The sequence below is a fragment of the Pygocentrus nattereri genome, chromosome 13 (genome assembly GCF_015220715.1).
Source record: "Pygocentrus nattereri isolate fPygNat1 chromosome 13, fPygNat1.pri, whole genome shotgun sequence".
NCBI lineage: Eukaryota > Metazoa > Chordata > Actinopteri > Characiformes > Serrasalmidae > Pygocentrus > Pygocentrus nattereri.
The window spans coordinates 36,927,616-36,940,218 of NC_051223.1; the positions used below are offsets into that span (position 1 = coordinate 36,927,616).

General features: G+C 41.9%; 1 protein-coding gene across 3 annotated transcripts in view; it reads right to left on the bottom strand.

The window, feature by feature from the left end:
• The window catches only part of LOC108437886 (cadherin-related family member 1), a 50,544-nt gene extending 39,404 nt beyond the window's left edge, over positions 1-11,140 (bottom strand). For 2 of the 3 annotated variants that reach the window (XM_017715298.2, XM_017715300.2), the window contains exons 1-5: positions 10,944-11,140; positions 10,614-10,616; positions 9,916-10,011; positions 1,181-1,326; positions 993-1,043 (exon numbers count right to left, since the gene is read on the bottom strand). In XM_017715298.2, coding sequence (XP_017570787.2) covers positions 993-1,043; positions 1,181-1,326; positions 9,916-10,011; positions 10,614-10,616; positions 10,944-11,004 — 357 coding nt within the window. In that variant the 5' untranslated portion in view covers positions 11,005-11,140. The remainder of the gene's footprint in view (positions 1-992; positions 1,044-1,180; positions 1,327-9,915; positions 10,012-10,613; positions 10,617-10,943) is intronic. The other variant, XM_017715299.2, reaches the window with a different exon arrangement.
• Between the last annotated feature and the right edge of the window lie 1,463 nt (positions 11,141-12,603).

The following is a 12,603-nucleotide window of genomic DNA, read 5'->3' on the forward strand; positions in this document are numbered from 1 at the left end:
AAACATTCAGTATACATTTTTTTGTTATCAGAATTGCAGAAATATGTTTGTTGCCTGGAAGCAACATTGTGCAGCAGTGGAATGGATTTGGCCAGTCACAAGCCAGGTCACAGCTTTATTCCCTCCCATTGTCTCACAATGTTGCCTCAAGGCAACACACTCCAAAGGACCCTGCACCTTATAAAAAATGTGTTCTTTATTTAATAACTGGGAGAGAATATTTATAATAATATATATAATTTTGTAATTATGTAATTTGATAATCAAGGACCACTTTATGCAAGTAAGTGAAGTTTTTTAAATTGCTATGCATGTTGCAGGCAGTAGTGGGTTGAGGTTTATTTCCTGTAGGAAAGCACTTTAGCCATTTACACTTCCAGACAATTAGGTAAAGTGACTGTGCCTGTGTCTTTTTATGCTTGATCAATGATCAGGTCACTTTATGGTCAATTTGTAGCTGCAAGCATGAACCACATCATACAGGTCTGCTAAGATATGTGAAGATATGCCAGAAGTAATGCGATTTTCTCTCTTTTCATTTGCTGAGTTTAACATATTGGGGGGAAAATGTCATATAAAACGTGCCATAACTTTTCCACACATTTTAAATGTTAACTTCAGCAAATAAACAGTAACTGTGCATTAAAGTGTACAGGATTTTGTCTCTGTAGAGGATTTGGAACATGTCATTTCATCGCGGTGCCCAAACTTCAGCACAATCCTTACCTGCACTGTAAAAAGTGGAACCGTGCAGGTAATCTGAACTGTTTGTGAGGTTTAAACTGATGTAAAATATTGACTTTGTCCATAACTAAAAGTTTGCTTTGCGTCGTTTTATTCATCGTGTTCATTTGATCTGTGTCCTAAATTTCGGTTTGGGTTTCAGCCTGAGATTTTCACCACAGGGCATCACTAATCTTCTAAATTACAAACGTTTTAACTTCTAAAAGTCCTTGAAAAAAGAAGTAAGCAAGCACGTCCAGCTGTATTACCTTATTCCTCCCATCAGTGATGCTGACAAGTACGGCTATTTCATCCTCTACCTAAACAAGAAGCAAGACACATCACATCAGCAAACCTATCCAGAAAACTGCACAGGCTTTACTTTACAGACATATGTCAGATATGACGGATCGTACATACTGTAAATTACTGCAGCACTACTGCAGATGTAGCTCACCTCTCGGTCCAGCTCTGAGATCAGAGTGACCCTGCCGGACTTAGGCTCGACCCGGAAGTACTCTTTAGAACCTTTTTCGAAGGTCAGGCCATACCTGACACTGTCTCCCTCAGGGTCAGTGCCATTCAGAGTGTACACCTGAGCTCCTGTGGTGGGAAATGTATGAGGATAACAACATCAGAGAAAAGACAACAGTACTGACCTCAAAGTTTTACTATAGAAACTTGGTAACTCTTTCTGTGAATGTCATGTTTGTAAGCATCTATAAACACATTTATAACATAGTATAATGCATTCACAGGGCATCATAAACATGACTATAAATACATATAAAAATGCATTACACATTATAATTATGCTTATTATGCATTATGAATTGTTAACATAATGTATTATAAGCACTGTTCATAACAGATTATAAGGGCTCATAAGCTGTATTAGTCCGCTCTAAGTAAAGTGAGGCGTATTGGACTAAAGCCTCTTCCAGGGTTAAGACTGAGGCTTCAAGTTGAAGTATTTACTGTAGGATTTACTGAAACACTAAAACATCCACAATAAAGCTCATTACAGGCTTCAGATGTCAGAGTTTAAACTAGAGCTGCCCTCAGTGTTTCACCCAATGTGGGAAAGTCAGTGTACACCAGTGTTAATGTGCACCACCGTTAGCCTGGCACTGACTTAAGACTGCATATCCAATAGAACAGCAGCAGAAACCAGCATCACTGTAGTGTAGTGTAGTGTAGTGTAGTGCTACAGAGTGAAGGACTCTCGACTATCTCGCCTCTCCCTCTCCAGGCCTTCACTCCACAGTGACTTCACGCTCAGCGTGATGTCAGAGGGGGTTCAGGGGAGGGGCAGATGGGCATTTGGTTTGCTGTGATGTAATGTAGTGTAGCATTTAAAGCGAGGCGCTGGGTAAGAAAAGCTCACTGTAGCAGTGATTCTAGGCTGGACGGCCTGTTTGGAGCATCTGAATATTCAGGACTGAAGCCCTGAAGATGCAGTTCTAACAGCAGCAGTGCTGAGAAATAAAACACTGTAAATCTCAGGATGTAAATAAACTTTGCATTTGTCTTTACTTTACACTCTCCAAGCTGGGACTGACTTCTTTGGCACTGACAGGACAACATGTTATTAACACTACTTTATAATGCATTATATTAACAATTCATGACACATAATAAACATGGCTGTAAAGCATAATTCATTGTAATTCCCTTTTATAAATATTTATAATCATGTTTATAATGTGTTATGAATGCATTATACCAGTTCTAAATATATTTATAGAGACTTACAAACTGACTCAGTTAAACAATGCCAATATGTCATGTCAACAACTGCACTGCTTTCCAGGCATTTAAATTATTTGTATAGAATAACCTATTTCTTTCCATACCAGGGTCAAAAGGTCAGTTTGTATGGAACATCTTCTTTTGAGTTCCCTCCTCAACTGTTAATACAAATAGATGAAATGCCTGTACTTGCTCCATAAGGTGTGAGGTGCTTGGACCCCTATGATTACCTCTTAAAATGTAATATGAAGGCCATTTCATTGAGATAATCCACAGAAATAAATATGGTCTACTTTAATTAATTATAAATGTAACACAGTGGATCTATAATGTGGGTGGAGCTCCTTAGCTTCCAAATTTGAAAATGAATAAAAGTAGTAATTACATGGATTATTAATGACAGGGCAAATAATAACACAATTTAATATCAAGATGTGCCGGTTTATTTATACAAATTTCCACTAATTATCTCTCACTCCCAACAATTTCTTTTCAACCATTGTAATAATCTCTCAAGTGCATGTGTGGACAATCTGATTGGTTGACACCCAGCTCATTTGCATACAGTTTATCCAGCTAGAGATAGCAGAGACAGCAGGATGAGCCTTGGCTGTGGTTGCTGTGTCAGTTATCAGTGCACAGCTGTATGGTGTCATTTCCTTCCAAACAAATCAAATGAATAAGAGAGAAAAGCATGTTTAGCATGAGGCTAAGCTATTTGTCATGAACATGCTGCTAAAAATGTGATAGCTATACTATACTGCCAAAAGTATTCACTCACCCATCCAAGTGTAAAGTTTGGTGGAGGGGGGATCATGGTGTGGGGGTGTTTTTCAGGAGTTGGGCTCGGCCCCTTAGTTCCAGTGAAAGGAACTCTTAAAGCTTCAGCACCAAGAGATTTTGGACAATTTCATGCTCCCAACTTTGTGGGAACAGTTTGGGGACGGCCCCTTCCTGTTCCAACATGACTGCGCACCAGTGCACAAAGCAGGTCCATAAAGACGTGGATGAGCCAGTTTGGTGTGGAAGAACTTGACTGGCCTGCACAGAGTCCTGACCTCAACCCCATAGAACAGCTTTGGGATGAATTAGAGCGGAGACTGTGAGCCAGACCTTCTCGTCCAACATCAGCATCTGACCTCACAAATGTGCTTCTGGAAGAACGGTCAAAAATGCCCATAAACAAATTCCTAACTCTTGTGGAAAGCGTTCCCAGAAGAGTTGAGGCTGTTGTAGCTGCAAAGGGTGAGGCGACATCATATTAAACTCTATGGATTTAGAATGGGATCTCATTCGAGTTCATAGGCTTGTGAAGCCAGATGAGTGAATACTTTTCACAATATGGTGTAGATAGATAGATAGATAGATAGATAGATAGATAGATAGATAGATAGATAGATGTCACCGTAATAAAAGGACACTCACAGAAATCAAATCTATTTCCGTTTATATATAATTAGAGTTAAGTATATATCAAAATAAAAGAGGAATGGGAAGTTATATCAGCTTCCAGTTCATTTAATCTGATCCAATGTAGTTTTTGCAGCTCAACAACTGCCATCAAAACCCACGTCAGGTGTCAACTGAATCAGCACAGACTGTTTTACTGGTCTAATGCGCTGCATATACTTAACAGTAAAAGTGCATAAAAAGCTGCAAATCATTACCATCATTTTAAATGTTAATCCAGTTCATTGCTTTTCTCAGTTAAATAGTGTCATAGAAGCGACTCATTGTGTGGCCATTCAGGCATCTACTACTGATCAGGCATAACATTAAGACCACCTCCTTGTTTCTACACTCATTGTCCATTTGGACACTGATGCTGGATGAGAAGGCCTGGCTCACAGTCTCCACTCTAATTCACCCCTATGGTGTTCTACAAGGTTGAGGTCAGGACTCTGTGCAGGTCAGTCAAGTTCTTCCACACCAAACTGGCTCATCCATGTCTTTATGGACCTGCTTTGTGCACTGGTGGGCAGTCATGCTGGAACAGGAAGGGGCCGTCCCCAAACTGTTCCTGCAAAGTTGGGAGCATGAAATTGTCCAAAATCTCTTGGTGCTGAAGCTTTAAGAGTTTCTACCACTGGAACTAAGGGGCCGAGCCCAACTCCTGAAAATCAATCCCACACCATAAGGCTTGGATGCAGCCATGGAAACCCATTCCATGAAGCTCTCTACGCTGTTCTTGAGCTGATCTGAAGCCACATGAAGTTTGGAGGTCTGTAGTGATTGACTCTGCAGAAAGTAGGTGACCTCTCCGCACTATGCCCCTCAGCATCCGTTGACCGCTCTGTCATTTTACGTGGCCGACCACTTCGTGGCTGAGTTGCTGTCGTTCCCAATCACTTCCACTTTGTTATAATCCCACTGACAGTTAACTGTGGAATATTTAGTAGTGAGGAAATTTCACGACTGGACTTGCTGCACAGGTGGTGTCCGATCACGGTACCACGCTGGAATTCACTGAGCTCCTGAGAGCGACCCATTCTTTCACTAATGTCTGTAGAAGCAGTCTGCAGGCCTAGGGGCTCGGCTTTATACACCTGTGGCCATGGAAGTGACTGGATCACCTGAATTCAATGATGTGGATGGGTGAGTGAAAACTTTTGGAAATATAGTGTATTAACAAAATATGCAATTTGGCTGGTTATGTTCCTGACTCCAACCGCATCAATCAAACGTCTGTTTTAATATAATCTCAGTGTAGAATTGTGTAAACTGAGCCTGCTTGCTTGTGTGCAATGAGAAGCTACAAATTACTTGTGTTGTCTTTGTTGTTATTTGATTGTGGTTAATTTAATGACTAACTGCATCTAAATTTGGCTTCTCCTTGCTCACATTGGGGGTTGCTGAGAAAATTCCTGGGGCTACTTTGAGGTACATTCCCAGGCAATGGCCTACCATCTGCACGAAACTGAGACTGGAGCGGATTTATTTGGTGAATGAGTCCCGTACGTGTGCACCAATCAACACCTTCCGTTTCGCCAACACTCAGTCATCAGAGCAAACTCACCTGTGTAAAATGTGTGTGTGTGGTGTTAATTCAAGTTTAAGTTGCATGTTGCACGAGTTCAAATAATCACAGCTGTATGTAAGTTCCCAGCATTCAATAAGGTTGTAACAACTCATGAAATTCAGAACTTGATGTGATAGGATACAATGCAGTCGCATCTCTGTTCCATTTACATCGTCAGCCCAGCATGAATAAGGCATGACTGTTAATGTTTCCATTTTAGTTTCCTTGAGCAATGAAACAAAATCTGTGCTTTAGAATGTCTCACAGTCTGGCCTTACACTGATATGTTCACTCCAACTTTACACACTAGTCACAAGCTATTTAAGATACAAAGACACAATACTACACAATACAATAAAATATGATATGCTGCAATGCAGTTTATTACAATACATTGAGTTGTACTGTTGTAAACAGTTAGTTCCAGCCACGCGAGCTGATTGGTTGAGAGTCGTTCTAACTGCTGTTATTTTCACAAACACTGTATCACTCCGCTGAGACGCTGTTGCTAAACAACGAGCTTGAATTTGTAGGAGAAGCTCGATCCATTTGAACAAACATCTGACCCACAGCCGATTCGGTCCGACTCTGAAGACGAGACGACACTAAATTCCCAAACCGTCATCACCACTGAGCAGCTTTTCAGTCGGCAGCTGTGACAGAAGAACAGCTGAACAACCTGGAATCAGCCAGAAATTAACCCAACACCAATCGCCAAACGTGTCTGATCTTCAGAGTCGGACCAAATCAGACTGAGCCATAAAACTGACCCTATAAAAAACAAAGCTGCTCAGTGGAGACACCAGTTTGGGAATTTAGTGTGAGGAGCTGGTGAACGAACTGCTGGCGGAGCAACGAGTGGGCGGAGCTCGTTACTCTGACGTAGCACCAAGCTGCTCGTTAAGGAGCTTTAATTAGGAGGAAGGAACTGATCATTAAAACATATTAAATGCCGCGTTCACGGCCAGTTTATTCATTTCTTACTGTATTTATTTAACTGCTGTATTAAAGCAGTAGAGACACTCGAGGAGTGAGTCACTATAACTACAGCCACCAAATCACAGCCGGGATGTTATTTCATGATAACACACTCCCTCTGTGTTCGATTGCTTAAACATCCCTCTATGTAACCTTCAAAAAAAACACGTAACTTTGAAACATATTCTAGTCTAGTTCCCAAATTGACCCTCAAGGCCCTCCATGCAACTCAAACCACAGTGAAAAGTTAAAGAGTTTGGAAAGTCGCAGGTACGGAGAGAGAATGTGGGTCTCTTCGGAGGAGCATTACTACATGGCTAAAGCCCACAGATTAGAGAGGGATCGGCTCCATTGTAGCCTACATGACTGACACCACGCTTTGGCATACAGCTAATCTCAGAACAACGGTCCAACGGTTCTACGCTCACTGTCCACTTCATCAGCTCCACTTACTGTATAGCTGCACTCTGTAGTTCTACAGTTACAGACTGTAGTCCATCTGTTTCTCTGATACTCTGTTACCCTGTTCTTCAGGGGTCAGGACCCCCATGGACCCTCACAGAGCAGGTACTATTTGGGTGGTTTACTATTAGAGTGTGTTGTGCTGGTCTGAGTGGATCAGACACAGCAGTGCAGCTGGAGTTTTTAAACACTGTGTCCACTCACTGTCCACTCTATTAGACATTCCTACCTTGTTGGTCCACCTTGTAGATGTAAAGTCAGAGACGACAGCTCATGTGCTGCTGCACAGTTTGTGTTGGTCATCCTCTAGTCCTTCATCAGTGGTCGCAGGACGCTGCTGGCTGGATATTTTGGTTGGTGGACTGTTCTCAGTGTCACTGAGGTGTTTAAAAAACTCCAGCAGCACTGCTGTGTCTGATCCACTCAGACTAGCGCAGCACGCTGTAGCACACTTCAACATCTGGGTTTGATGGATGGCAAGAGAACGCTACCTGTGTGAATGCATAGTGCTGACTATAAAGTTTGGAGGAAGTAATATATGCGTTTTGTGGCATGAGGCATGCAGAAAATAGTGTGCAAAAGATCTGAACTAGTCTGCACACAGCCCTAATCGTATTACTATTATTATTATTAAATATTAAGTGACCCTCATTAGTCCCACAACAGGGAAATTTCACCTCCACAATCCATGCAGTGAAACACCACATACACACTAGTGAAGACACACACTAGGGGCAGTGAGCACACTTGCCCAGAGCGGTGGGCAGCCCTGTCTGCAGCACCCAGTGAGTAGTTAGTTGGGGGTTAGGTGTCTTGCTCAAGGGCACTTCTGTCACATCCTGTCAGCTCAGTGGATCAAACCGGTGACCTTCTGGTGACAAGGTTAAGTTAAAGTTAAGCGATACTTTTAAAATCCCACAAACGGGGAAATTCCAACCTCCGCATTTAACCCATCCGTGAAGTCAAACACCACATACAGACAAGTGAATACACACACACTAGGGGGCAGTGAGCACACTTGCCCGGAGCGGTGGGCAGCCCTATCCACAGTACCCGGGGAGCAGTTGGGGGTTAGGTGTCTTGCTCAAGGACACCTCAGTCATGCACTGTTGGTACTGGGGATCGAACCGGCGACCTTCCAGTCACAGGGCCAGTTCCCTAACCTCCAGCCCACGACTGCCTCCATCCAACACCTTCGAGAAAACGCTTGAACTCCAAGTGCAAGCCAGGGCTCATCGTCCAACATCAGTTGGTTCCATTGACTTACATTAAAAGTAAAGTATGTTTTTTCCTTCTCCTGTAAAGTGACCATTTTGGAGATACGAGGTTTTCTTTCAACAACAGGGATATGTTACTCTACACATATATTACGACCCTGTGATGTCACAGTGCTGTCAATAAACATACTATATCAATTAACTTATTAACCTCTTAAATAGCCATGTACTGATGGAAGGTCCAAACTTTCATTAAACATCTGTATATCTTAAAAACAGCTCAGCCAGTTTGCCTCATACTCCATGTAATTGCTGAAGTCCTAGAATCTGATAGGTCTGGGATTTGTACGTGTTAACAGTCAGTCCATATTTTTTTATGTTTTTGTGTCATTTTATGCAATTTATCCAACCAGACTGAGGAAAAGTGTTTTAGCTATATTGGGACTTTTTCATTCTACTGACCACTGTTTGCTAAGAAACAACAATACATGCATCACTTTACATTTGGAGTGAAACTGCATTTTTGGCATAAATAAGACATTTAAACATTTTTTTAGGCTTAATTTTCTCTCTTTGCATTACTGTTGTATAAGCAACAGAACACTCAAGGTGCGCTGCTGTGAACGGTATTGCAGGTACGACGGTCTACGGCAACCAAATCACTGCCACTGTATAGTACATATACACTATTTGGCCATAAGTATGTGGACATCCCTCTTAATTAGTGCGTTCATGTGCTTTAGCCATATCTATTCTTAACAGGCCTATAAAATCAAGCACGTAGCCATGCAATCTCCATAGACAAACACTAGCAGCAGAATGGGTCGTACTGAGGCGCTCACTAACCTTAAACACATCACTGTCATAGGATGCCACCTTTTGCCAGTTTGTGAAATTTCTGCCATGTTAGATGTGCCCCAGTTGATTTTAAGTGGCATTACTGTGAAATGAAACCATCTAGGAGCAAAAACAGCTCAACTGTTTCCAAACTGTCTGTGGAAGAAATATCAATACATGAACTCTGCATTAGAAGCTTCACAGACTGGGTTTCCACGGCTGAGCAGCTGCACACAAGCCCAAGATCACTATGTGCAATGCCAACTGTCAGCTGGAGTGGTGTAAAGCACGCTGCCACTAGACTCTGGAGTAGTGGAAACATGTTCTCTGGAGTGATGAATTATGCTGTACTATCTGGCAGAATCTAATAAATCTGGGTTTGATGGATGACAGGAGAACGCTACCTACCAGAATGCATAGCGCCAATAGTAAAGTTTGGCTGAGGAGGGATAATGAGCTGGGACTATTTTTCAGGGTTTGGGCCCCTTAGTTCCAGTGATGAGTGAAGTTAACGCTACAGCATACACAGATGTTTTAAACAATTCTATGCTTCCAATTTTCTGGCAACAGTTTTGGGGAAGAGCCTTTCCTGCCCCAGCACAACTGTGCCCCTGTGCACAAGGCGAGGCACATAAAGACATGGTTTCATCACATGGCTTTTTGTCTTAAAGTACCCTTTTGGATGGCCTCTTAATGCTTAATGTGCCACTTGCCAAACCTATAAAAAATATAAAACTAACCCTATATACCAGACAGTTTGATTGCATCCGTAAATTGACAAAAGGCTTTAAAACACCAGGCTGATCATGCAGTGCTGCAGTTTCTCATGACTGAGCATTTTTAGCCTGAAGCTGTCAGTTTTCAACCTATAACAGCCAAATTGTCCACCTGTGCCCGTGCGAGTGTCCAGTTAATTCAAGCACTCACCCACTGGTGTGTCTTCAGCAATGCTGAACAGCGCCATGTTCCCACTGGTGCTGCTGGGACCATTGTCATAGAAGTAAGGAGCAAAATCTGATTGTCCTGGAAGAAGGTAAAGACTGAAATTAGTTTTATGTGTCGCTAATTTGACGCATCATCACAGTCAGAACAAAACATTGTATCTTTGTTGTTTTGTTTGTGTTTTTGGAAAGCGCCAGGAGCCACACCATGACAACATTTCGTGGCAAACAGTCCGACAGAAGTGTCCCAAACTGATGTAGAACAAAATCTTGTTGCATTAAGTTACAGTGAAAGTTAGGAAGGTCTTTTTCTTTCTGCTGTGGTAGAGTTACTGTTTCGGAGACACAAGGTTTTGTTTGGACAGCCATGAAATGGACACAGTTTGCAACGGGCAATGCTTTGTGAGAAACAAACAAACAAATAAAAACGAAACAAAAAAAAAATGAAGGAATAAATCAATAAAGCTTAAAGCAGCACTGCAAGCAAAGCTGAAACAGCAGCCAGATGAAAGCCTAGATGGACCAAACCGGCTTCATACTGATCACGCTGTAAATACGGCTGACTTATGGAAACAGAATAGAAATTCTATTTCAAGTCCATAAGAAAATATACTCAGTATCAAAGGCAATAAGCAAATAAGCAAATGTGCAGCTTCAAAGGGGAAATATTTCAGTTTCACTCACTTGCTACAGGAGCAGGTTAGCAGAACAAAGATCGAAAAAAGTTATGAACACATGACATCATGGTAAAAAATGGGAGAAAAAGCAAGAAATTAGGTGTTTACAGAGCGTACACACACCCACCCAGCCCAACGCCCCCCCCCACCCCACCCCACCCTTTACTGAAGAGTCCAGCTGGACCCACATGAATGCTGTGGTTAATTCAGCACTGGGGATTTTGCCGTGTACTTAAAGGATTATCAGGGCAATAACAGCTCCGGCGCAGCTGATAACTAGCTCACCTCTCCCCTCCGTGTCTCCTAAAAGCTTTTACAGGAATGAAGATGCACTCACCGAGGTGGATGTGAGGCAGCAGAAGGAGCAGAGAGAGCCGGAGCGAGTGTGGACTCTTCATCCTGCGGGCAGAGCGAGAGCGTGGAGGAGGCTCATGCGGAGAGTGAGATGAAGCCGGTGTCCTTCTGGAGACGTCTTCCAGCAGGACTGAGCCGAGCTGAGCTGGAAAAGGACGTCGCAGCTTCGCGCACACTAATCCAGTGACGTGTCACGCGCTCCTCTGCTGCTGCTCCACACCTTAGAGCTCCTCACGCTGTCGACAGTGACTTAAAACAACACCCCACACTCACACACTCACTCAGCAAGGTGATACAGCTCATCACTCTTTCCTTACCGACATAAAAAAACCATGTCACGTCATTCTTTTTCAGGTTCACATCGTTTGAAAACATCAGGGTGAAACAGGAACACTGGGCTGGTGGGTGTGTTCTAATGTTGTGATACTGGCTTGGCTTTTTCGGTGCCACTCTGGAGACATTTGCCATAGTAATTGTTATTCATCAATAATTCATTAACTGACACAGCATAGACTGAAGTTGTACTGCGATTACTATAGTTCGCATTTCCAAAAATGATTCATAGTTTTCGAAGAACAGATCTCACATCAGGAAACAGTGCAGGTGATGCTGAATAATGAATAATGCTGAACGTGCAGTGAATAAGCTATTCACAGCTGTCTAACTTGAGACCTTTATTAATCCCCACAGGTGTTCCTTTAAATAAAGTGCTACTTTAATTTCTTCTCCTGAAATGACTAAGGACAGAAATTTGATCGCTGATATTTGGTCATATTTGGAAATTGATGATTGCTTCATTCTGGATACTCTACAGCTTTCTGTAGAGGTTATTATGGAATCAGCCTCAGCTCTTCAATTTTATTTACAAATACCCATATAACATTAACAGCAACTCTCTGGGTTGTACGCATGAGTTAGAACCGTAACGGACGGATGGATGGACGGACGGAAAGACAAGCCAATATCAACACATTAAAAGACAACAAAGAGCAAACAGAGACGGCGGTTGAGGACGGGGGGTTGCTAGTTTGCCGTTTTGCACTTCTTTGAATGAAAATAAGGCATTCTTTCCAACGATGTTTCAGCATTTAAATATCATTTCTGTTGTAAGAAAATCTGAAACGGTCATTTTAGAGTGACATGCCGAAAGTCATCAGGTACAGCAGCCAAAATTACAGTAAAAACTAAAACAAGAGCAAAAGTATTGCGATACACTATTATACATGTATAAATGGAGTAAAGATATACAATAAAATATACTGAAACAACCATAAACAATAAAGTGGAGTAAAAAAAAAAAAATAATAAATAATAAAACGCTTCAATATTATGCAGGTGACAAAGCAGTGGTGCATGTCAAGTCCAGTGAATCAACCGAGTAATGAAATGCTGTAAACAATTACGTGTTAATATTTATGCAACATGCCTGAGTGTATAAACAAAGTGGCAGTGCAATATGAAATACATATGGACGTATAAACAAAGTGACGGTGCAATATGTAGTATACACTGCTCAAAAAAATAAAGGGAACACTCAACACATCCTAGATCTGAATGAATGAAATACTCATCGAATACTTTGTTCTGTACAAAGTTGAATGTGCTGACAACAAAATCACACAAAAATCATCAATGGAAATCAA